This window comes from Idiotropiscis lumnitzeri, chromosome 17 (genome assembly GCF_059441095.1).
Source record: "Idiotropiscis lumnitzeri isolate Australia: NSW breed Sydney's pygmy pipehorse chromosome 17, RoL_Ilum_1.0, whole genome shotgun sequence".
Taxonomy (NCBI): Eukaryota; Metazoa; Chordata; class Actinopteri; order Syngnathiformes; family Syngnathidae; genus Idiotropiscis; species Idiotropiscis lumnitzeri.
In genome coordinates this window covers 3,328,759-3,355,982 of record NC_142407.1, presented here as the reverse complement: position 1 = coordinate 3,355,982, position 27,224 = coordinate 3,328,759, and the positions used below count along the sequence as shown (strand labels likewise).

The 27,224-nt window shown below is 39.7% G+C and overlaps 1 protein-coding gene and 1 pseudogene across 2 annotated transcripts in view; one reads left to right on the top strand and one right to left on the bottom strand.

The window, feature by feature from the left end:
• Positions 1–567: 567 nt before the first annotated feature.
• On the top strand, positions 568–3,553 carry LOC148319733 (olfactory receptor 52Z1-like; annotated as a pseudogene).
• Positions 3,554–4,611: 1,058 nt separating this feature from the next.
• Positions 4,612–27,224, bottom strand: part of LOC148319732 (connector enhancer of kinase suppressor of ras 2-like) — a 34,123-nt gene continuing 11,510 nt past the window's right edge. For both annotated transcript variants that reach the window (XM_088279240.1, XM_088279241.1), the window contains exons 7-22: positions 23,980–24,039; positions 23,818–23,886; positions 20,131–20,277; positions 18,491–18,609; positions 16,355–16,560; positions 16,171–16,263; positions 15,120–15,310; positions 14,985–15,033; positions 14,729–14,907; positions 14,569–14,642; positions 13,506–13,577; positions 13,354–13,418; positions 8,798–8,898; positions 7,540–8,032; positions 5,633–5,832; positions 4,612–5,554 (exon numbers count right to left, since the gene is read on the bottom strand). In XM_088279240.1, coding sequence (XP_088135366.1) covers positions 5,507–5,554; positions 5,633–5,832; positions 7,540–8,032; positions 8,798–8,898; positions 13,354–13,418; positions 13,506–13,577; positions 14,569–14,642; positions 14,729–14,907; positions 14,985–15,033; positions 15,120–15,310; positions 16,171–16,263; positions 16,355–16,560; positions 18,491–18,609; positions 20,131–20,277; positions 23,818–23,886; positions 23,980–24,039 — 2,166 coding nt within the window. In that variant the 3' untranslated portion in view covers positions 4,612–5,506. The remainder of the gene's footprint in view (positions 5,555–5,632; positions 5,833–7,539; positions 8,033–8,797; positions 8,899–13,353; positions 13,419–13,505; positions 13,578–14,568; positions 14,643–14,728; positions 14,908–14,984; positions 15,034–15,119; positions 15,311–16,170; positions 16,264–16,354; positions 16,561–18,490; positions 18,610–20,130; positions 20,278–23,817; positions 23,887–23,979; positions 24,040–27,224) is intronic.

Below are 27,224 nucleotides of genomic sequence, written 5' to 3'. Positions count from 1 at the left end.
CACACCTCTGTTTTGGTATTTATGGATTATGTAGCATCAATAATATAACATGTCAACATAGGTCCAGAGTATTTGGTTTCAACAATGACTATTGTTTTGTTTAGGTATTATGTAAGGCAGCTGAAATAGAAATTTAGTGCAGAGCAGCTGGTTCTCTAACTGTGCTTCCATCTACTTCAATTTTAGAATGTCACCAGTAGTACTAGGAGACACACTGGCACAGTTTTATACTATTGATACAATGCTGATGTAAAGTATACCAGTAAACCAAGAACAATATAAAGCAAGCTCTCATGCAAGACTTGTCAAGGGAGTTTGGGGGATGTGTGACCATAGTAACAATAATATGACCATGCACCAGAACATCCCGAACAGCAAACCAAGCCCACCTCGAGCAAGCTTAAAAAGACGCCCATGAACAGGACAAGCATGGGTGCATGGAGTGGAGAACACTACCACAGGTACTGTGAACCAGGATAATATCTGAAAGCGACTGCAGTCTACTGAGCTTATTCTGCATTTCAATTGTTTATCTTGAAATGTATGTTATCACTGTTTCCTTTAATTTCTTTTAGAATGGAGAACACCACAACATTAACATTCACCATGACAGCATATGCAACCCTGGAGAACCACAAGCACATATTCTTTGTGATTTTCTTCTTGCTTTATGTTGCTGCTATGTCCCTAAATGTACTTATGATCACTGTCATTCACCAAAACAAACAGCTGCACCAGCCCATGAATGTTTTTGCATGTATGTTATGTTTTAATGAGATTTACGGTTGCAGCATGTTATTGCTCCCAGTTATGAGCATACTCCTGTCAAAGACGTATGAGATCAGCATCAAGTCGTGTATTGCTCAAGTCTACTTCTTGCACACGTATGCAGCTGCTGAGTTTTGCGTACTAGCGCTTATGGGTTACGACCGCTTTGTTGCCATCTGTTACCCACTGCACTATCACACCATCATGACCCCTTCAAAGGTGAGAAAACTGATCGCAGTTGTGGGTCTCTATCCATTCATTGTATTTGCATGTTATTTCAGTATGACTCTGCAGCTGAGTTTTTGCGGAAAAACCATACCAAAGCTATATTGTGTGAACATGGAACTGGTGAAAAACGCATGTTCTAATGCATCCCATATAAATATTATTGGGCTTCTCCTGATTGGTTTGTTGGGCTTGCCTCAGCTGATCATGATTGTTTTCTCTTATGTACAAATATTAAGAATTTGTAAAAAATTATCGAAATATTCTCAGGTTATCGCTCTTAAAACGTGCTTGCCACATTTGTGTTGTTTTTTTAATTATAGCATAGCTTCCTTTTTTGAAATTGTCCAGAATAGGTTTAATATGAGTTACATAGCCATTGAGGCACGGATCTTCCTGTCAATGTATTTTGCCATCATTCCACCAGTCACCAACCCAGTGCTATATGGACTCGGAACGTCTCTAGTTCGAGTCCATATTATAAAACTGTGCAGGTGTATATTAAATACAAGATCCTGCAATCAACAATGGTAATTCCAACTGAGACCTTTACCTCTAACAAGCAAAAACAAGTTTGGAAAAACATGATGTGTCTGGTGTTCTTTAGTACTATCATTTGTTGCTACAATCTATTATTCCGGTCGATGAGTATATATGCGTTTGTGTGTATACACATCTTTTAAGCTACAAAGCCACGTGATTGTGAACTCCTTTTAATGAAATTAAGATTTATTTCCTAAAACCAGTATGAAAGTGCTCAACTGATATTATCTAAATAATATAAATACACCTCATACGTTCCTACTTATTTTACTTTTATTTCTTGTATTAAATAGTGTGTGTGTATGTGTATATATATATATATATATTATGTATGAATTATTGATCTTATATTATACTGTAAAGGAAAAGGGATTTCATATAAATAGAACTAAAAAATGTAACTTTAATATGGGTCACTTCTGACAAAAAATCGATCCATACTTTCATTATCACAACAAAAAAGGTCCAAGTTGAAATCCCAAAACACTTAGTTGATTATTGTCTACAAAGTGAGGTTTGCATTCTGAGGTTTAATATTCAGATAAATGTTAGAAAATGCAATGCAGTAATCAATTAGATTTTTGAGTAATTAATGATTTGCTTATATCACCCCTGTTCCAGTTTACTACTGGGCTCATTTTGGCTTGTTCAGTTTAATTTACATCCGTATGGTTGTTGCAAGTATATTTTTCTATATTTGTTATTTATTTATAGATTTTTACCAGTTGTTATTTTGTCACTGTGTTTGGTAATAAAAGGAGCTCCATGGCAACAATGAACACATACAGTGTGCCCATTAGCAAGTTGTCTATCCCTTTGGAAGCAATTAGGGACCAATTAATGAGGAAAATGAGTCCCTACCTGGCTGAATCGGATATTTGTAGATAATTTGTATAGTGTTGATGTAACAAGTGATAACACAGGCGAGCATTGAATTAATCTCTGCTCAAGAAGGAAATGATAAAGAACTGATGTTTTAGTAGTCCTATTCAGGCATATTGGTACACATTAGCTACAGAATGTCAGAATGTGAGTGGCTATTGTCTTTTTTATTTATTTTTGTTTTTAAATTCTTTGAAGCACGATTATTCAAAATGTGCACAATGGACTTCCATTCATATTTTTAAAAAAGAATCAATGTTATTTAAACAATCAATCAAATGTTAAACTGCCCCTTGTACTTTGACTATTAATTGTATGTATGTGACAATGCAGTTTATGATATGATATAACAAAATGAACATTCAAAAATACAAACAAAAAACAGCAGAAACCCCTTCCATCGAGTGGGTTACATTACACACCACCCCTGCTATAAGTGAAATATTAAATGTCTTATTTTTATACTCCTTGTTTGGCACGTGTTTTTAAGGTGTTTTTAAGCACACTTAAAAATAATGCAAACACATTTAAAGAAATTATATATATTGATATATCATTGTACTGTTATGTGTGGAAATATTTGACAATTTTTAATAGGAACTCAGAGTTTTCATTTGCTACATGTGCTTGATTAGTTAGATATGTTCTGATTAGAACACCAATATCACTTTTAAGTAATAAAAATACAATGGAATTGAGTCATTGTCATGTCATTATCTACACCGCTTATCCTGTACAGGGTCGTGGGAGGGTGCTGGAGTCTATCCCAGCTGACTAAGGGCGAAAGGCGCACTACACTCTGAACTGGTCGCCAGCCAGTCACAGGGCAGACATAGACACCGTCACTGAGTGGGAACTGAACCCACACTGCCCGCACACAACTCGGACGAGTGTACTACGACACCATCATTGACTAAACAAGGGAATTTAATGACTGTTTAATGTTTGAAGGAAATGTGCTGCCAACAAAGCTTGGTCCCAGCCCAAAGTCACGAGTATGTACCCAAGACAAAGCAAAACATGGCCAGTTCTGAAGTAGCTTTTGATGTCCCCTGTTTTAAACCTTAACCCAATTGTAGTTCTGTGGGAGGGGCTAAAACATGACGTCAGAAGAGAAGGCAGCATTCAAACCTGAGATCTCTGGAGAAGTTGAGTCACGAGGAAGGAGCCAAAATGCCTGTTGATAGGCTCATAAGAGAGCAACGATTGCCTCAAGAAGTTTAACAACAAAATGAAATTATGGCTATATTCGTCAAAGCCAGTTTCATATTTTTTCAAGAATTTAATAAAACAATCGGTAACTCAAAAACAAGTTTTGAGTTAGTTCACTGACCCTTGTCTGTAACAGAAATACTCGTCAATACCTAATGGCACACATTCATGTCAATCCAGTGCAAACAGCATAGAGCTCTTTAAATACATTTTCTAAATGAATTCAGAATCAGAATCAGAAATCCCTTTATTGTCATTGTACTCAAGTGTGCAACGAGATTAGAGAGAGAGAATTTGTAGCTTTGTGCAAACAACTTCCATTAAATTGGTGCCTTGAGTTACAAGGGACCCAACTCTCTAGCTTTTAGATATGAGCCGTTGTTTGGATGATTTTCTGCCTCGACTTGAATGGAGAAAATTGACATACAAGCACTGTATAGTGATAGTGAGAAACAAACAACGCAACATGCCAAAGGATGGACTAATGGATACGCTTGGTGTTACGGGGTTATAAAACTTTAATCATTTGAGTGCAAACGGTGGAGGGATGTGAAAAGTGGTATAACATATTCATGGGTATATATTCTTTATCCTCTACGAAGAACCGTTCATCCAGTGGTTATTCATGGGGTTTTGGGTTTTTCCTTGCCCTCCTGGTGGTTAAGATCAGGGGATGTCGATTGTGGTTATGCAAATTCCTTTGATACTGTCTGTGATTGAGGGCAATACAAATACAATTGAATTGACTTAACTTTAACTCAAGGCACCACCAGACGTACATTTTAAAATATTAAATCTTTAAATGAAGATCATGTGGTTAAAAAATGTGCTCTGTTAATTTTGTGGACTGAAGCAAAGGCCTATACTTTATTTCATTCTCACTGTATATTATGATCTACTGATTTATCCTATTCTGACCCCTCGGTGTGTGGCTCGTGCCTAAATATAGTAACTTCAAATATAATCATGAGGAAAAAAATCTTTTGTGTGTCCACGCCATATTTTATTTCCATCGTCAAAGAAAAGTATTGCAGCTACAAATATGGCAAAATGGCACACGTGTGCAGTTAAATGGCATGGTAATGTGTTTTAGTACAGTATTACAAAACATGCGTGTACATGAAACAATAAATAAATACAGTTCATCCTCATCTCTTTTGTAATGAAATTAGCTTTTTAAAATAAGTCTTGAGGTTGAGGCAGTTGAGACGAGCAGTATTCTCCAAATGAAACACACTTAGAAAAAAGTATTATTTTTTTTTGCCACAACATGAAAGACTGCATGCATACAAAAATAGACAAAAACTATTGTCACCTTCCCTTTTATATTTTACAATACAATTTCCTTATTGCCAAGTGTGATATTTTCACCCCTTTATGAAGAGAAACTTGCTTGCTATTACATCTCTCGTTATTCTTGGAAAAGTACAATGTACATTCACAATCACCGAGGCACAGCACTTGATTTACTATTTGAATTCCAGCACATATCCTCAAGATGTTGTGTAGCAATGCCATACGTAGATTCATTAAATACACATAACAAAATGGAGTGTACATCCAAAATAGTCAATCTGATCTGGTCATCTGCGCATAACGGCAACAAAAGTGATGGGAAACAGCCATGCGTATGAGTGAAGACGCTCTCCATCAAATCCATGATAGGGACACAAAGTGCTTTTTTTCCCAACCAGTTGAAATCAATGCTCCACTTTTGGGAAAGATCATTATTAAAATGACAGAAAGCATGTAAGGAAGTAACAGCTTCAGTGGAAATGGTTGAAAGGGGAGAGGGAAAAAAAGGACAGAAAATGAAGCTTTGTCGCCTTTTCATCTCCAGAAATGAGGCTGGGCCTGAGGAGAGTGGTTCCACATATTAGCCTAAAAAGCCCAACGAGCGGTTTGTGTCTTGAAGAGGGACATTCTGTAAGAAAATGAAGCGTACATTATTGAAGCGTCACTGAGCGGAATGGTAAGGTATGCGTTAGCTATGTGTCAGTACGTTGAGTGAACTGTGGAGGATGCGAAGGCGGTGGAGTTTGTCGTTCAGCAAGGGGTCGTTAACCCTGCGCACAAAGGAGCGCTTGTACTCCAGGCGACTGGTTGACCGGTGGTCAGCTGAGGTGGACAGACTGGTATGCTCCAGAGCTCGATACAAATCCCCCACAGAGTCCGACTGCAGCCTCAAGTCTCGTCCGCGCCCTTCAAAAGATGAATTCAATTTTGTTGTGTTAAAATTTGTTCTGGGCATTAAGGAGATACCCTTTTGGGATAATGTTGAACTATACTGTTGAAAACATAGAACAGGCAACCATGTTGTACAGAGTAGCGATATAGTCGGAAAATGATGAAATGTTTTTTTTTCAGGACCGACACCAATTATTAATAGTCAAAGAGGCTGATAACCGATATTTGGAGCAAAAATTCCTTTGCAATAAAGAGAAAATATCCGCATCAAAATTTTTAATAATTCCAATTGAGCTATGTCTATGCCTTTAAGCATATATTTTGTAAACTGTTGATTGATCATGTAAAAACTCAGACTTCACACTGCACACTGCACACTGTTGTGCTATACAACTATATATATATATATACTACACTTATGTTAGCAGGTTTGTAATAAATGAATTACAGTTTGCTTTGCTTTCGTTATATGCCCGCAAAAGAGAGTGACCACAAGAGCAAAAGATAAATGAGGACAAGGAGAAAGGGCCTCCAAACTTGTTTCTTTATCCTGTTCACAGTTCAACATTAACATGGCTGAGAGGATTCATCCTGGCTGCAGCATCCAGACATGGCCAGAAGGCACTGTGACATCTCGATTGAGGACGAGCAAAAAGGGGGTTTGAAAACAAAAAAGCATAAGGGGGGCAAAAAAGAGAATATTTGACAGCGAGTGGACTGCTAGGACAAATTTGTATCGCATAAGAAGAGAACAAATTTCATAACATTTGTAAATTTCATTCACTCAAATTGATAACGTGAGTTAAAGACTAATAGTACAGGTGTTAAAAGACTTTACAAGTTATACTGTGGAGTAATTATACTGAAGCATCTTTCAGGTTGAGGAGCGAATGTTTGAAGGGCATTAACTCTGTTTTATGTAGTTGTGCGTCTTTTTTTTGTTTGTTTTTGATTTTTAAAAAGGCGAACCAAAATAATTGTCAGTCTTTGCCAATTTAAAAAAAGCTAATATAAGGTAATTCAATCGGCCAGTCGATTAATCGGTTTTAAGTTTTTGAAATGACATCAAGTGAAGTGAAAAAAGCTTTATTCGCTGAAATTTCAGGCAATTGGTCGAACGGGATAAAAGGCCAGACAAATTAAAAATTTATCTAACCAGTTGGACGGAGGAGACATTCACACTTGCCAATCGGAACAACTCCAGGCTCCTGATGTCACTCACTAGGCCGCACCCAGTTAAGGCAAATATCCAAACGTGAATGTAAAACCTTGTGTGTGTGAGACTTTTGGCTCAATTAAATTTCATAGTCATTTTTTTTGTTATTTTTTTTAAGTCAATATTAAACAAATAACACAGTGATAGTTTTATTCATTCAAAATTAAAAAAACAATTGTCTTGTGGATTTTTTTGGACTGGTATGTCAAGATACCACTGCAAAAGGATACCAGTGGTGTACTGTGAACAATTACATTCTCCACCACTAGATGGCAGAAAATAATTAACCTATATATCCATCTGTCGTTCATACAACAGAATGAGTAAAAGAGGCCCAATTTTACACTAAGTACAGATGAGTTAATTTGGGACATAAGGGAGGCAAAATCAGAATTATTTTACTTAATATGTTTTTGGTTATATTTTTGTTTGGTGGAGTTTTTGCAATGTAAACGATGTGTCTTGGTTCAATAAAGGTTGGGGAAGACAGTCTGAAGGTATCTAACCTATTTCTCTGGGCCGCTCTAGGTGGTAGTGTCGAGGTGTTCTGTTCTCATCTGACGCGTCGGCGCTGGCCGCCAGGATGGCGTGGAGACCACTGTCTCGGGGTAGCGTGAAGCTGCGAGGTTTCCCTCCCACCTCTGAATCGATACTGGACCTGACGGGCAGGGGCAAGGCTCGGTATTGTTCCTGCAGCAGGCTGCGCTGTGCAGGCAGTGTGGACTGCCTGCGATACTCCATCGCCATTTGTTCCCTGTCATCAGATAGCAGAGGCTCTTCAATGGGATACGCCTGGAGGAAGTGCATTCTGGCGTTGCTCTCCATCTGGTCCTGCCAGGAGTTTCGGTGGTTGCTTGTCTTCTGCCCAGGGGAGTTTCCGCCATTGTTGCTGCTCCCGCCTTCCAGCGGCTCCGAGTGGTAATCCTCATGAGAGGAACGTGACTGGAATGTGTCGGATGAGGAGAAATGACCACGTTTGGGTTCCAGGAAGGGGCTCACCTAAGTAAAATCAAATGTTGACCAACTGCAAATTAAGTGGCAGGGATAAACGATAACATCTGGGATAAATAAACTTCAAAGCAGTGAGAGGCACGATTGTCCTGAACCAATCTGATATATATATTTTTCTTTAATATAAATTAATGAACATAAATAAACAGTCTCTAGGCAATTGTTTTTTCATCCAAGGCAAAAGAGGTGGTGCTGGAGCACCATAAAGTGTCTATCTGTGCACCTGCCTATCACATTTCATATCTGTTCATTATACCATTAACAAATTCTTTACTGTAAGGTTAAAAATTAAGATCTCGCACTGTTTTTCATTCCTTATCTTACTAATGTGTTCTTTCTGTTTAATACAGAGCAGTGATCTATTTTTACAACGGCTGTATGTACAAAGTGCATTGTGGAACAATTGATTCTCAATTAATTATTGTCAAGAGAGCTAAAAGTGCATGACATTTACTAATAAATCATGTGTATGACACAATTGAGCTCCATGAACTCCGCCTAGCAACAAGTGAATCAATTATGTTCTTGATAATCAGACAATTTCAGAAAATGTAATCTGAAACATTTTATCAAGAATGAATACGGAACATTGGATATGCTTGTATTGAGAAAGAGTATGATGTACGAATAATAACAACAAATTTGACGTTAGCACTGAAAAACACACTCCTGTACAGTACCATGTACCGGTAGTTTAATGTTGTCTATGCCATGGCATGGTTTCTATAGAAACCCACAACTGATGGTACTTACGGATGATGCTCTTGGATAGGTGTCATAGGGCGGTGGCGGACTGTCCTGTTTGCTCATGGAGGGCATATCCATCTCTTCATGGTCACTCTCACTCCAGTAATCTAATTCGGAACAAATACAACACCATCAAACCGGGCAAATTAAATGTAAGTTCAACAGTAAGCGTTCAATAAGAACTAGGATATGATAAGGTTACACAAGACTACATTGCTCGTTGTATGGAAAAAAAATACTGTATTCTGTTATTGCCTCCTACAGTTTGATCCTGTAGCACTTTGCCATCATCCTGCGCATTTGTAAATAAGGACAATATTCAATATTGAAACATAATGCATATAATATGTGTACAACACCCTTATAATTAATTAGACAGTACTAGAGTGACACCAACTACAAATTCCTTGTGTGTTTAACATATTCAAGCTTATTCATGTTCTAATAGCCATATAGTAATAAATGACAGACTTGCACAGGAACCAGTTTTGCATCTGAAATGCTGTCAAAACGAACAGCGTTGTAGGTGTGATTTCAAGGTCTACTAAGAGTGCAAAGAATATATTTGAAGATGTGAGAATGCCCCTGTGATGTCCTCTGCAGGCGTTATGAGTCTTCATTTTACATGACGTAAGAGCCCCCTCTTCAGAAATCAAATGACAGACCAGTTCACCCACACACCACCATTGCTTGGCTCCTACACAGGTTCCTCGAAATAGAACATTGATAAGGTACATTTACCAAAAAATATGACGTCTTTCGCCCCATAAATGAGCATTTGTGTGAGACATAAAGCCGAGGCTTTGCACCTAGTTCAATTTTGAAATTGAGAAGGTGTTTCCAGTTGACTATCCTGCATGAGTCAGATCCTTTCCACTGTGACGGTGAGATGTGAGTGGGAGACGGGGCTAGTCATGCTGTACAAGCTGCGCTGATACAACAGTTGGGTTTTATTCATTCCAACTTGATAATTTAATTTTTAATGCCGCATATATCAAATATGAAATTCATACAATGTTTCCAGTGCGGTCACAGCAGACCAGCTAGATAGAGCTTTGTTTCCTTTCTCTCAGCGCTGTGCTAATGGCTATAAGTAACGTATTTTTGCGGTGTGTCAAAGAGCGCAGCACCATCTGAAGGTGCAATTTCTGTGTTTAATACTTAGACTGTGCGCTGCGCACGCTAGCTCGCGCATGGTAATGACTGTTAGTAGCAGCACTTCCACTCAGCTCAGTCAAAGATATCATGGAAACACACCTAATTGACTATGTCAGGGGAGGGATGTCACTGGTCACCAAACTCCTTAGAGTCATGGTTTCAAATCAAAACCATAAATATCTCTGAACAGCATACACGAAAATAATGAAACAAGGAAATAAAATTAACACAAAACATGCATCTCTCATGCCATTTCTGTCACCAAAATAAATAAAAATATCACAAAAACAGTACTGAGGCATTCTAGGAGATTATCACATTGAGGCATTCTGGGAGATTATCAGACTGAGGCATTCTGGGAGATTATCACACAGAGGCATTCTGGGATCTTATCAGCCTTAGCAGGTTAGAAAGGTGTGGGTGGTGTACTTTGCATTGTTTTTTTGGTTTTTTTTGCAGTCTGTTGTCTAAACCTGTGATGTTTCTTGCTTGCAATAACATGAATGATAAGACAAACTACGACATTGTGGAGAGCTGCCCTTTTGTCCAGCTTTCTCTTGCACCATCACCGAAAAGACATACTGTAATACCTCGCTACTTCCCGGTTCACCTTTCGCAGGTTCAGTGCTTCGCGGGTGTAAAAAAAATATTCGAAAATGAAAAATCTCAAAAAACACGCGCAAAAAAACAGCAGAAGATCCTCCTGCAGCCGCTACACCGCCTCCTGCATTCCTTACGCCACCTCCTATAGTAGGGCTGGGCGAGAAACCGAAAATTTACCGTTACCGAAATTTATTAGAATGACCGACATCATTTTGCCCATGTCGGTAAATTCGGTGTCTAAAAAAAAAAAAGAAAAAGAAGTCTTTTCTGTCTGCGGCGATGCTCATGCCCCTTTAAGACGGCTCAAGCGCGTGTAGTCACGTGACTCCTCCCTTCTGAACAAGAATGTAAACAAGACGCGTTCGTAGCTGGCGATTCAAATCCTGAAGCGGCTGACACGGCTGCGGACGAAGTAACGTTAGTTGAAATTGTTCCTGTCGCGCTTGTCCCGAAAATAAAGTGGACATCTGTCGTTTGGAAATGTTTTGGTTCCATAAAGACGATGTTTAAGCAAAAAAACATGAACTACAAAGTGCGTCGTAAGCACCAGAAACAGCGCGTCCAACCTTTTCTTTTTCACCACCCACAACACAACCATGCTTTGACTTGGAGCTTGTGCTAAAAGTTCAAAGTGAGGAGCAAGTTTGGACAAGTGACAACAGCCCATAACGGAGGCGACACCATACGAGAGAACGTCTCAGAGGTGGACGCGATAGCCGAGCACATAGCTAAAGATAGAGCTCCTCTAGTTACAATGGAGCGGACAGGATTCAAACGCCTCATGAAAGTAGCCGACAAGAGGTACGAAAATATTTGCCGCAAACAGCACTTCCGATATGGACAACATCGGGACGGGAACGGAGACATGTCAAGCATTTTGCATCCACATCCGACTTGTGGTCTTGTCGCAATATGGATCCCTGTTTGCGGCTGAATGTGCATTACATAGACGGCAAGTGGCGATTGCGCACCAGGGTAATCGAGACGGCACATTTTCCTGATGAAGCACATGCGTTTATTTGGCATTGGCATTCCATTGACATTTTTTTCAATCTATTTAGCATTTTGTTTACAGGCGACTAGCGCCTTTGCACATGGCATTATTTAGATTGTTTACACGATACCTTTACACAAATCTAGGCCTTTGCAAATGGAATTACAGCATCTCGGCACAATATATTTACATAAAAAGATTTTGTGAGAGGTACCCTTTTTTTCCTGTTCTTTGTGACATTGTTCAAGTCACGCAAAGCAAGCTAGTTTGAATGTTTATTCAAATGATTTTTGTACTTCTATTTTTCATTGAAAGTAATGCGTACCAGTTGGTCAATAAAAAAAGCAGTTAATATGCATTTCCTGCATTTATTTTGATTTTGGTCCTCAGGGGGAATTTATCGCGCATTTATCGTTATCGAGGTAAAACTGCCTAATTTATCGCGATATTGATTTTAGGTCATATCGCCCAGCCCTATCCTATAGCCACTACGCCGTCTCCTGCAGCTTCTCCTGCGTCTGCGGCGTCATCCGAGGAGCAGTAAAGCTCTTCATGCCCCTGTGCAGTCATTCAATCGTTATTACCTCATCGTACTGCACAGGTCTTTTCATCAACTACGCTTAGAAGAACTTATTGTAAGAGGTAAGTTAAATGTTGTTTTATTGTTTTATTGTTTGATTGTTTAACACGAATCTCTCTCTCTCTACACCCATTTTCTATATGGTTTGGTACAATTTTATTCATGTACAGGTATTACTGTAATCTTAAACCCCCAGAAATCGAAATTATAAATGTTAATTTGTTGCGCAAAACGACGGACTAATTATGTTAGCTAATTGTAGTGTTTGCTTGTTTTTGAAAGCTGATAACGATAATTGGTTGTTCGTAAGTAAATTGTTCGGTAGAACAGTGTTCTAGACCCTCAATTGTTATTGTAAACAGACAACATATTTTACAGGTTCTTTTTGTTATAACATGAATTTCACTCTCTCTCTCTCTACCCGTGTATATATATATATATATATAATTTTTTTTAAGCATTTTTGAAGGTGCGCCGCTACTTCGGGGATTTTCAGTTTTCGCGGGTGGTCTCGGTCCCCATTAACCGCGATAGCCGAGGTATTACAGTATTCACTTGATGTATTTGTCACACTCAATATATAGCACAGGTGTCCCAGACTTTGGCCAGCAAGGTGTGCTAACATACACTCTGCAATGCCCCAAAAGGGACGGACGGGCTCACTAGTCAAGAGAATTGTTCAGTCTATAGGATTGTCGCGTAGCATGTTAAGGTGCCAAAAGTGAGACTTTAAAGGGCCCCTTATGGTCGCGAAGATACTGCATGCACAAGCACTACCTGTGTTGTGCTTGCAGATTGCAGTTATAATAGTATGTAAGGTCATGTATCAGTTGGCCACATTAGCTCACAAGCATTTGCAACAGCCGTTTGCAGTACATATGCAAACATTAGGGCATGCCGTTGGCTATTTGCATATTGTCGAGTCACCCAATGTTGAAATGATTGTTTGGTGTATTGTATTAGGGGGTATCTTATAATTGTGCTAGACTGAGCATATAATTGTATCAACTTTTTTTCTTTGGAATGTGTCATATGAATAAAATATATTATGATTAGATTGTGGGTCATGCTCATGTCCACCTCACCAATGTTCTTGATGATTATTGGACTCAAATTCCCACAAACAAATTTTGTGAAGCATTAACTCCAAAAAATCTTGAAGGAGAAATGGCAATTATTATTTTTTTTTTTTTTTGTATTTTGGACAATGGTGTGTATGCGACTCACCTTGATCATGAATTTTGTCCTGCTCGCAGTATCCCGCCACAGCCATGCTTAGACGACTCAGCCACCTGTGGCATGGAGAAGAGTGAGCGGACATCCAAGTTATGATGCAAGCCGATAAAGCAGTTTAATACTACATCTGCGTCAGAACTCACCGGGACATGTCGTCTACATTTTCTGCTGCAAAGTAGAAGGTCTTTATCTTGGGATGGCAAGCCTTGAAAGCACTGATATGAAGCCAGAAGTATATTTGATCATGTGAGCGCAAAAAGAACAGGACCATATAGGTTACATTAAAATATGTGATGAGAAACATGGCACATGAGCTCAGGTACAGTTCAGACAGAACAGCACAAGCCGTTTTGTGGGTACAGAAGGGAGAAGTGTCTGTGAATATTTTTGGCCGAATTACTATTATAGTTATAGTTTGGAGTGGGGTTTAACTGCATGGCATTGAGAGCTGTTTGTATTCGTTTGTCTCTCTTATGTAATAAAAGTACGTAACCAAATCAGAATTTAATGCAGTGCATTTCATCACCACTGTATAATACAAAGATAACCATATTAGTTAATTAATGCCCCTCACAATGAAAACTGAGTATGGCATTTCAGCTAAGCGCAAACATTATTTTCAATTTGACACGCAGATGCAAAATGGTATCCGTAGCCCTCTGTGAATATCCTCCTGGTTCAAGGTTTTTTATCTTCTTAAATTATCTACCTACACATTTTACATAGTGCCCCTAGTGTTTGGACAGAGACAGCACATAACATGAAGTGCCCTGAGTAACAGCAGGGAAGCCCAGACTTCCCACTCCCCACATCTTCCAGCTCTGCCGGAGGGATCCCCAGGCGTACCCAGGTCAGCCGGGAGACATAGTCTCTCCAGCGGGTCCTGGGTCGTCCTCGGGGCTTCCCCAAATGTATTTACTCATTATTAAATAGTGACATTGTGGAATCACTAGTTTTTCAAAAATTAGCATGTCGTTTGCTTGTTGTTGTTGGTACAGTCCCGAATAGGCTGTCAGCCACAAATTTAGGATACTTTGCAAAGTGTTGCTGCATGTGTCACAATCTGTGTACGGAGTTGACAGCATTCCATTTCTGCTCCTTTTATTTGAATGGTTTACACCTCCAAGCATTAATTGCCTTGTCTTTATTTTTTTTTAAGTAAGGGGAAGTCCAATGCAAATTAAAAAAAAAAATAACATGACTCACAACTTTCTCCTGCATTCGGTAGCTCGATCAATCTTAAACTCTGGAAGATTGACGAAGCCTTCTGCCTTCTCATCCTGTGGTGCACAACAAAAAAGCATCATTTTAACAACACAAACATGAACTGACACATTCAGAACTTTCAGGAAGATTTTCCATTCACCTCCTCGTTAATGTACCAGTACAGACACGTGTCTTTCAGAATGAACCAGTACTTCTTCCACTTTTGAGAAAAATAGGTTTTGGCATCTTTCTTCTTCCACAGCCAGCCTTCACAGTCACCCTGACCCAAGTCCCTGCAGGAGATCCGTCGCTTGCTGATGGAGGCCATGGGGCTTCCGGCTGCACCAGAAAAAAACACCACATAAGAATGATCAGAAATTAACACTTTAATTTGAAATTGTTCTCTCACGTCTCACCTTTACTCTTCTTTTTTGACCTTGGCAGCAGCGAGGACCGCTCAAATAACTGCAAAGTCAAATATAAGTGTGACACCCAGATACTACCTTTCCATGATCTTGCATGCACTAAAGAGTGGGCGGGGAGGCACGAACATGGTAGAGGGAGGCAGAGTCAGAGCTAGATGTAGACAGGGAAACTTCCATCTGGAGGGCCGGGATGAGCGTGTAATGAGTGGGGCTGCTTCCCCTCTCCATCTTTCGCCGACTGTGACTCAGGCTGCGGCCCAGCAGGAACTCTCCCCCAGAGCTTTTGTCTTCACTCTCGAAACGCAGCAGTGAATTTTCTGCAGGGGTAAAAAACTGTAATGTAACAAACACTATTTATTTATATATATATATATATATATATATATATATATATATATATATATATATATATATTGATTGGACACTCTAAATTGCCCCTAGGTATGAGTGTGAGAGTGGATGGTTGTTCATCTCTGTGTGCCCTGCAATTGGCTGGCAACCAGTTCAGGGTGTCACCCGCCTACTGCCCGAAGATAGCTGGGATAGGCTCCAGCGCCCCCGCGATCCGAGTGAGGAGAAACGGTATAGATTATGGATATATATATGTATATACATATATATATATATATATATATATATATATATATATATATATATATATATATATATATATATATAGATGGATAGATAGACAGATAGATATAAAGCTAGTAATAGCATTCTTGTAGATAAATATAAGACTTTGATGAAAAGCATCACGGGAAAAAAAGCCATCAGTACCATCCCCAGAAGTTTGCCTTTGAGACCAAAATAAAGCAGATCAGTCTCGTCCCACTGTTTGCCACCTTGTCTCAGATAAAACATGAATAACTCTCCAGAAAATGTAACAGTTGCCGGAGCAACCGCACACTTTTTACATCCAATCACCAACCAAGCAGCAGTGAGAGTGAGGAAGATAAGCGAGCAAGTGGGGGTAGTGATGGCTGATGAACATATGGAAAGGATGGAGGCAGGATGTGATATCCGGAGTGCTCGCGCTTGTGACAGGCCAGCTCATTCTTCCGCTGTGAAATGTGAAAAGAGGTGAGGATATTAGGAGATCTCCTCCCACTCACATCAGCTCCCTCTGCTCCCCTCTGTCAGCCCCCTCCCCTTCTTTCTCACTGTCACCACCCACCTCGCCGGCTCTCTTTCTTCAGCTTGGCCAGGCTCTCTTCCTCGTCTCCCGCCCAGTTGTATTCCAGAGGCATGGAGATGGGCCTGAGCCTGCCTGGGATGACGAGGCACAGGGAACTTCAACACATTGCCCCAGACACCTCCAAAACACACATCGTATCGTGGGGATTTCTGCGAAGTCTTACTGTAGGTGGGTGTGCTCCCCCTGCGGACAGACGAGACTTCTTGGTTCTGGTCGTACTCGTAACAGTACAGTATGGAGTCATCCTCCACCAGAGGGAATTGACGCCGACACTCCTTGTCCAGGTAGGAATTTGGTGAGTCGGATCGCTTGTTGGGATGGACGTCGTCCAACTGAGAGTCATCACGCTGAAGACTGCCTTTGTCATCTCTACAGAGAAACATGGAAAGACATGACAAAGAATAAATAAAATGGCACACACACACACACGCACACACATACATACATACATACATATATACATATACATTAGGGGTGGGAAGAAAATCGATATTGCAATAAATTGTTGCTAACTCTGTCGCAATAAATAATCGATAGCCTGGCGGCAAGCATCGATATTTTAAAACAACACACATAATGGATTTACCTCGTCGTCACCATCCGTATATAATCTCTCCTGTCCTGTCTGTGGGGGCGCTAATGCCGCAAACGGTTCTAAACTTGCCGGAAACAGCGGCCGATGAAGAGTGTGAAGAATTTACCATAGAAGAAGAACTAATGCAAGAATGGCGGAAAACCCAGAAAAACAAATCAGTGACCCACCGGTGAGTTTCCACTCAAAAGTGTGGAGACGCTTCGGCTTTTTACGAGACAGGTGATGGAAGAACACTGGATAAAGAGTATGCAAACTGCAAGAACTGCTTTGCAAAGGTAAAATATAACATCAACACTATGAATCTGCAAAGCCACCTCGTTCACTATCACGATGAACTACTCGCAGGTGATAAAAAAGGTGAACCAAGACAGCGGACAATCACTACTGCTTTAAAGCAAAGTTTCCCTTAGGTGTGCTCTTACGTCTGAGCATGTTGATCAGTTAGTGTTCCTCAAGAAGAATATGCCTTGATGTGTCCACTGTGCGGTTTAACATAAAGCACTTTATTGACAGTTGCTACTGACATTTTAGGTTCAGAAAGCAGTGCAGTGTCTTGGTTTACATAAAACATGTTATTAATGTTTTTGCACTTTAAAGTGTTCAGCTGTACAGGGACCTGTTGTAAATGTCCATGCACTTTAATTTGTCCAGCCGTCGCTACAGTGTTAAGACACGTATTGGCATTGAATAAATGCATAATTACAGATGTTTTCATTTTAATGGGCATTTTTTTTCTTTTTCAGTCACTTATCTCGTGATATATCGTTGAAGAAATTTCTAACAATATATTGAATATCGTAGACATTGTGTATTGTGATATTATCGTTATTGTGGGCCATATATTGTCACATATCGTATATATATATATATATATATATATATATATATATATATATATATATATATATATATACATATATATATATATGATGTGCGGTTTGAACATTGCGATTGTGATGTGTGCATGCGCGATTGTCACATCGTAGGACGTGCAATGCAATGTCTCGATCACCCCTTCCCTCCTGCCAGTCACTGGCCACTCCCCCACCCCCTCCACTCTGTGCGCTCAGAAAACACTAACTGGCGACATGGAAGAGACAACGGCGGCATTTAGTCCCCAAAAGAAAGTCAACATCCGTCAACGGCGTCACGAAAGAGAGGTTTAAAAAAATGATCCACACGCTTGACAAAAGGTATAAAATGCCGTGGCGCATGTATTTCTATCACGTGGCCATCCCAGAGCTGTATAATAAACAAAGCAGTCTTCCCAAACAGAGCTATTTGAGTCATCTGGTGAAAATGTTTTTTGCAGCCTCCCCAAAAATCGCAATGTCATTTTTTTCCAATATTCTGCAGTCCTTATAAATTTATATATATATATATATATATATATCAACCCAGATCATCAACATGTCATAAGCATTTGACATGCTTGGTTTAATAGTGAACAAACACCCATCCCCCGCCCTAGACACACACACCCCCACACACCTACACACACACACGCTTAGTGTTCATATTAATGGTCATGATGGAACATGTCACCCAGTGAAAATCACTGATGTGTTGTTGATTTTATTTGCTTACATTAACATACGCTTGCTGACCATCACAAACATGATCTGGATATTCAGCCTTTATAAAGATAATAATGTTATTTTTGAAAGGCATGGGTGTGCGTGTGCGTGTGTCTGTAGTCTGTACCTGGGAGTGTAGGGTTCTTCTGGAGGAGGTGGGATGTAGAGGTCCTGAAGGGCGCAGCTTCCCCTCCTAGATGGAGTGCTTAAAGTGCTGGTCGGTGTGGCAACACTGCTGCCGGGGCTCTCAGGGAACAGTGGCTGTGTGTGAGCGAATGTGTGTAAGTGAATGCATGCACGTGTGTGTAAGTAAGGCAGGAAGATAAAAAGAGAAAGTCGCAGTTTCATGGAGTGAGTGACTGAACAGTCGAGTGAATCAGTCAAATGAACAGCAGTCCATATTTTTGATACCACAGTTCTAGCTGGCGCGCACAAGTTGGCTGGCTTAATCATCACTATGAATAAAGATCAGCACAAAGCAACAAGAAATTTGTAAGCGGTGATTCAAACATTTCAGATCAAACTTAAACTCAAAATTGCCTTTGCTGCATTGAAAAACACAATGTTATAACACACAACACCACAGCAGTGGTAAAGAAGGTCCGCCAACGTCTGCACTTCCTGAGAGTCCTCAGGAAATTCAACCTGGACAGGAAGCTGCTGCTGGCCTTCTACCACTCGTCCATCGAGAGCCTGCTGACGTACTGTGTCTCCACCTGGTACAGCGGCTGCACTGAGGCGGACAGAGTGAGGCTCCAGAGGACAGTCAAAACAGCGCAAAGGATTATTGGCTGCCCTCTCCCCCCACTGTCGGACATCTACACCGCCCGGTGCCTCAGAAGGGCTCTCAACATCGTCAATGACAATACCCACCCAAACTCACACCTGTTCGACCTGTTGCCCTCGGGAAGGCGCTACAGATGCATCAAATCAAGGACCAATAGACTGAGAAACAGTTTCTTTCCGAGAGCCATCTCCATACTGAACTCTCACACACACACGAGACCACCCTAACCTCGCAAAACAGCATTGTGATGTGTTTCTATATGCCCTATTCAGTACTGAATTCCATTGCACTGTCTTCTTTATTTATCTAATTTATATATTTGTCTGTATTATTGTTGTATTGCACTGGAGAGGGGAGCCCTCTAATCTCGTTGCACACTTGAGTACAATGACAATAAAGGGATTTCTATTCTATTCTATTTCTATTCTATTCTATTCTAAAATATGCAGATATCATATTGAGGAGGAAATAAAAGAGCATTTTTTTTGTATCGTTTCAAGAATCAAACATTACGCCGCCATTGTTGCGTTTCTGCATTTTCCCCCTTTTAAAATGCCAGTCGGTATTTGGGACAAAAGAGGGCATGTGATGCAGTGAAGGGGATGGAAGCCGCGAAACGAAATGTAGCTCTTTTTTAGGGCTTCAGGGGGGTAGAAACATTTTCTTTGCTGTGTGCTTCAAAGAATGACACAAACACACATCGCTCTCATTTGTACCCATTGTGGCATTGGCACATATTCCTAATAAAGCAATGTCTTTTGACAAAGTAGGACAACAGATGCCATTTAGGGCTGCGGAATCAGTGGAAATTCATCTTGCATCAACCTGCAACCAATTAGAACCAAGTTGTGCGCTACACAGAGATGTATGAAATGAACCTCTTTGTGGACTTGTTTTTTTTACACCACACACTCATATTCAAACCAAGTGTGAGACACAAGTACATTTAAGGGGAGTTAAAAGTAGTCGAGTAGTCATACTTGCAGAGCCAAAGGTTTCCACCGCATGTTCTTGAGCAGAGCAGGAGTGGATGTAAGCGTGCTCTGTGGGCGTTTCTTCAACGTCAGGGTCACGCCCGCCGGGTCCCCACGCAGAAGGTTCACCAAGTTTTTCAGTTGCCATCCCACCTAGCAGACAATAATAGAACAATGCAAAACAGGCTGTAATACGTACGTGATGACGATATTAGGTGTCATGATTTTCACTTTTAATATACCAAGGCATGAAATGTTTTTTTTTTCTTTGCGCAGCAGTTTTGCTCATCAGTGACTCAATTTGAGGAGCAAATTTCAAATTTTGTGGAGCAATTTTTTTGCAGGTTATTCCCGCATCTATTATCTTAACCGTTTCTCCTCACTAGGGTCGCGGGGGGTGCTGGAGCCTATCCCAGCAATCTTTGGGCAGTAAGCGGGGGACACCCTGAATTGGTTGCCAGCCAATTGCAGGGCACACAAAGACGAACAACCATCCGCGCTCACACTCATACCGAGGGGCAATTTAGAGTGTTCAATCGACCTGCCATGCATGTTTTTGGAATGTGGGAGGAAACCGGAGTACCCGGAGGAAACGCACGCAGGCAGGGGGAGAACATGCGAACTCCACACAGGAAGGCCGGAGCCGGGATCGAACCCACGCCCGCTGCTGTCTCTCACTGTGAGGCCATCATGCTAATCAGTCGTCCACCGCGCCGCCCAAGGCTTTTAGTAAACATATAAATAATTCTTTTATATTATCAACTGTTTTTATTTCTTAAATTCACATTGTGCATAGCAGTAAACTGTATTTTAGTGTCTAGAAACTCAGTGTTTATTATGGCATTGTTAAAGACAGCATTTTTTTTCTACGCACATGTTGTCAGGCAGAATTTGGAGTGAAAAATAATTGGTGGGCCCAAAACCAATATTTTTTAAAATGCAATAAGACAGTTCTATTACCTCATAGTGCCCACTTAGAACACTGAGAACTGTTAAGTGACAAAATAAATGTCTGGCTTCTAAATATGATCATATTCCACATGAATCATGATGTGTATGCAGCGCAGCAAAGCACGCATCCTCAGTTGTTCAAGATGATGAGGATCTCCATGTTGAAAACAACACTGGAAGCCACGGAGCAGATTACACGCCTCCCGTGTCATCATTCTGAAGGTTCTGTCAAATCTTACTCAGCCTCGAGGTTACGAACAGCTACACGGCTGCCTTGTAAATAGAATTTAACCCAGTTTGGTGATGTTCGGCGTTAAAAAAAAAAAAAAAGAAAAAACGCTATCCAAGTGAGATACTCTTTCCTGGTGTTCCAAATATGCCAGCAATTATTTGCCTGTTTGAGACACAATGAACTTTTAATACATTGTTGACGTTGGCTCTATTGTGTATTTTGAGCAGCCCAGGAAACCATGCACTTTTCAAGCACTAAGTTATTTTTCATCTTGACAGTTCCGCAGAGAAGTCCTCACACAAAAAGGTGCACAAGAGTCAGATAAAGAACACAAAGCTTGCCATATTGGGCAGTGGTGGCCCATAACATTTTTTTCAGCAATAAAATGTATGATTTTTGCACATTTCCTGCCCAGTTTCATACAGAAGCTATGATGCATATAAATATATGTCACATAATTCCCATTGTGATAGAACTCACATGAAGGCCATTTATGCGCTACAGCCCATCAACCTTGATGCTTTGAGCTATTTAATAGTGACACGTTGTCCTCATTTTTGCTCAAGACAGAAATATTTTTGACAGTTTTACACTGTGTGATCACAATTTTCAAAGTTAATTATATGGCAGTGTTTTTCTTTTTTGTTTGTCTGGTGGATGGATGAGGATTTATTCAACCTTTTACCCAATCATATTTGGTTTATAGAGAAATACACATTTCAATTTGTTGTTGTGTCTCGCTGTTGTATCATAGAACGCCTCTTCTTTCTGCGATTTATTTTTCCTGCGCAATATTGGTGAACGCTTATACCGTATTTGTGTGATAAAAATGCATTTAAGTGACCAGTGTGCCAATATTTTGGGTCCTTGTGGGTGTGAAATGAAACTAACACAACACTGAAATCATTTTCACTTTAGTGACATTTCACAGAAAGTGAAATGCTTGATTTCTTTTTGCTTTTTTTGAGAACCCTCCAAACAGATACACAAACAAACAGACTTTGGCAAAGCCAATCACAAACACAAAAAACATGGCTCATATTCAGCTCCATGTTTGAAGAAAGCATGGCATTTACTAATTACACCTGCACTTTCCGACCATGAATAGGATGGTTGCTATGAGGTTGTTATTTTTGTCATTTGCTGAGAGGAGCATGAGTGTCTAATTCTTTTCTACCACACGAAAAGAGTCTTGACAACAATGGATCTGGATTTTGAAAAAAGAATAAATAAAATAAATAAACATGCTGCATTGAGTGGGTGAGGTGGCTTGCTTCTGGCGCATAATTACACTACTATTTTGTTGCACACGTACACACCAGTAGCAATTATTTTTACATAAGTTTAGTATACAAACATTGCACCGCACGATTTTTGGATTGTCGTAATTGCTGCACACTTCCAGAGTTGTAGTAATAAAACCTATAACAAGCAAGCAGCAAATGGCTGATTTGAGCACAGGTGGGCAACCTCAAACCCATGGGCTATATATGAGAGCATTTGACCAGCCCGACATGTCATTTTGAAAGCAAATAAAACCTCAGAGGAACTGCTCTAAAAAATCCATCAAACAACAAGCCCAGAAATGTTCATCTTCGAAAATAGTGAACATTTATTTGATGAAATTAAAAAATAAAATTTGTATGCACCTGCAGACGTGGAAATTGCCAGTGTTGGGTAAGAGTTTGTGGCAGTACTGTAGTACAAATTGAATGTAATAATGAATGGCAGTATTACTTGCATAATAGTTTTGTCTTCCTATAATCTGTGCTTTTGCATATACATTCGGCCCTCACTGTACTCCGTTTTTTGCGGCTTCACTGCATTTCAATCATTCTGTAATCATATCATGGCTTATTTACTTCATGGCAGGACATTCCGGTGATTATTATTCCTCACGGAAGGTTGATGTAAATAAGCGCAAGCCAGGAGGAGAGTGTCCAGATTATCTAAAGTTTGAGATGATTTCACACTGAATAAAAGAAGCTAAATTGTCTATTGCAAAGTACAACTGCCTTAAATGACACAACTGCACGAACGGTAAACATCATTAGTTTTTTGAATACTATATCCTACCACTGCTAGTCAGAGCAATTTGTCATCCCTTCATATCACCAGCTGCTGGTGGGGCACTTTCAATTGCTTTATTGAAAAAATGGTAGCAAAATACTGTCACCACAAATTATAAGAAGTCCAGCCGGTGGACTCCACTGACGACACACTTGCGGTTCCATATCACTATCTTTCTTGATAGATACAGCAGATATGTTAATGACATTCTTGAATGACTAAACAAACAGTTCCTTTGCTGCATCTAGTAAGGTCTAAATGATGTCGGCATCTGTCCTGCACACTCACGGTGCATTCCAAACTACGTAAAAAAAAAAAAAAAAGTGCACCGGTCAGTTCCTCATCTTGGATTACATGCCAGGAAAAGTGCAAAATCTTCTGTGAACAAAAACAGGATTGCATTGTTGTTAGAGGTAAAATGCATTAAAACCAAGCATTACCACTGTCTGGTGATTGACCTGAATGACTTCATCTCCAGCATGAATTTTCTTACAGCGGTCAGCCGGAGACTAAAAGACAAAGAGCGATAATTAGAGTGACAATGCAACCGCACTTCTCCCTTCATGTTACAGAAAAAGCAACACAAAAGGGATCGCACTTACTCCCTCGGTTGTTCCAGTGATGACATGCAAACCATCATATGTAGACTTGATATACATGCCCTGTGGTAAAAATAGTGAGAAAAATCAAGCCAACTATAATGCAAGGTGTAATATCGCAGTTCACGTTTAGGGAAGATTAGCATTAAAGCAATTTAGTATATTTTCACCAAAGATTTTGCATTTGGAAACATTTCAGCATGTCAAATGTTCAGATCTTCTTCAGTCATTATATAAATGTATCAGGGAGATCTCAAATTGATTCCATGTTCTGTTGTCACACAAGGCAGAATGAATCAAACATGGTGGATTATTTATTGTGTACAAACAGATCAGATTGAAAGTGCTCACTAAAAGGGGTCAGAAGTGCATGACAAACACCCAAACACACACATTGTCGCTGTCTCTCACACATCCACGCAGATGTGCATGACCGCACGTGAACACTCACACAGAAAAAGACAAGCAGCATGCTGGTCTTGAAGAAGACTGTAAGAGGTTTATTTTTAGGCCACTGGGCCCACTGTTCTTTGAACAGATGACAGAACTTTCATTAGCCCTTGCTGGTATTTGTGTGAGTGGGGGGGAGTCGGTCGTGGCCCCAAGCTGGGATGCTCGCGTTGCAGAGTGGGTCAGTGCCATGATGCTGTCCCACTAACTGTTGATGATTCCAGTTTGTGTTCTTTGCTCCATAACCCAATTTCTGCGTCACAAAGGAGATCCACTTACAAATATGTGTTGAAGCATAATATTCCCCCCAAAATATCACGAGTGACCCATTCTTTGAATTGCATTAGCTGACTCAAATGCCAGAGGCTCGGCAAAACCTAATTTTTGGATGACTCTGAGGTCAGCAGTGTTCAGAGGCTCACTGGTAAAATGTGAAGTCATGCCGTGTCTGACACTGAAAGGATTGTTTATCAAATGGAGCAGCAACTCATATTTCCATAAACAATTTGTTTCAAAACTCATTGGCTGACGCTTCACAGTGGAGATGGACAACGACCCAAAGCATATTGTGAAAGCAACCAAAGAAGTGGAATGTTGCACAATGGTCAAGTCAATATCGTGACTTGAATCAGATTGAGCGTGCATTTCATTTTTCACTTGTTGTAGACAAATCTAAAGGGAAATGCCCCAAAAACAAGCAGAAACTCAAGGCAGTTCCCCTAGAGGCCTGGCATTGACAGCAATTTATTTGCTACCAAGCATTACAAAGGCAAAGTTTGATATATATATACATATATATATATATATATATATATATATATATATATATATATATATATATATATATATATTAGTGCTGTCAAGTGATTATTTTTTTAACTAATTAATCACAAAAAAAATCCATGATTAATTGCGATTAATTACATTTTACGACTACTATTTTTTGGCGCCGCTTGGAACAGATATTTACTTTTTAATACCTTGGAATTGATGCAAAATCACCAAATGTGAAGTATATTTCGAATCAGAATCGGAATCATTCAAAGACTGTTATAATAGCTTTCTCAGATTATTGAATACAATCGAAATGGAGACATCTTTACAGGCATTTTTCGTCGAAACATTTCTCAAAACTGCCCACAAGCGCCACACTGCAGCAGTGTTGGTTTGCAAGGCCCTGTGGTAACTTGAGCACGGTGTTTTGTTCTGAGACTTGCAAAAGATGTACAGCTAATATAATATATTTGCCAAGTATGCAAATTATTTATGAAGTACATCAAACTGAGTTAATTGAGTTAAAATATTTAACTGAGTTAAAAAATGTTGGATTAATCGCCTCAGTTAACGCTTTAATTTTGACAGCCCTAATATATATATATATATATATATATATATATATATATATATAGATAGATAGATAGATAGACAGATAGATAGATAGATATGTGAACTGTTGAAATTCCTGCACCGTTCACCTGATTTGTGTGCAGGGATGCACGAAAACATTTCTTAACCCAGTTCAGTTCAAATAAAAATAAAAAGTACCAAAACCTCAGGACATAGTGTCTGCACACTGTCAGAATAAAGGGCACTCAAGGAATCCATTTTTGTTCTCCAAGGAGCAACTTTTTGTGAGGTACTCTACACATACTCTACTCTTCGCAATTCCACCTCTAGGTACAAATAAGTATTGTTTATGATAAGAAAAGAAAGATAAATGGTCCAGACTGGCAAAGGGATCATGTCTGTATCTTTGTAAGGGTACAAATAATACTGTAAAAAATGGGGAGTGATATTTACTTGAAAAATCCTCGGAAAGTTTTTTTCACTCAGAAATTCTAAGTAAATTTTACAAGAAACGTTTTTGAGTACATTTTACAAGTGCATTAAATTTAAAATGTCACTCCAAGTTAGAGCACACTTTACATTTTTGTACACACATTTCATACACCAAGGAGCTCAACGTGGTAGAGGATCGAACCCAGACCCTCAACGTTGGGAGATCACCACTCTACACCTGAGACATGCCACTGCAATGGACTGTTAGTATATTCTTGGTGTCAGGTGCAAACCTTGGAATCCTACCAAAGCAATAGTTTTTGGCCTCCTTGTGGAGATACCAGCAATGTATGCAAGTCGCAGACCCATAACTCAGGTGTAAAGCAGCCGACTCCAAATCTGGAGGTTGTTGGTTCAATCCTCAATCACCGTGGGTATGAAATGAGCTTTGTGGAAAAAGTAAAAGCCAACTTCCCTTGGGTGTTATCTTTAATTCAATAAACTAGCAAAATTTACTCAAGAACTCCAAAAAATTATTTAAATGTCTGAGTGAATAAAACTTCACTAGATTTTTTCAAGTAAATATCATTCCCCATTTTTTACAATGAAGTAGGCCTATGTGAATGCCTTTGGAAAGAGCCATTTGCTGGATGGATTGCAGTTTGAAAAAATAAATACTAACTAGATGAGGAATGGGCAAATTAATTCTAAATGAACTGTCAACAGTTCTAGTGCTGAAAAAAAAAAAGAAAATCCCTGCTTGCTTACAAAGGGTAACATTTACAGGGCCGCAACCCTGTTTAAGGGATAAAATATGTCTACCCTTGAGTGTACTGTCTCAGTGACAGGCCGTTGGACCCTCAATGGCACAAATTTATCGCCTTACTTCTGACAGTGTAAAAGAGAAAAACATGTAAAGATGCAAGAAAGAAATGCATGTTTGTTTTTGGCAGTGAATGATTTACATGCTTGTAAGATCATATATACAAGTTGTGTTTGAATCAAGTGTCATGCTGTGG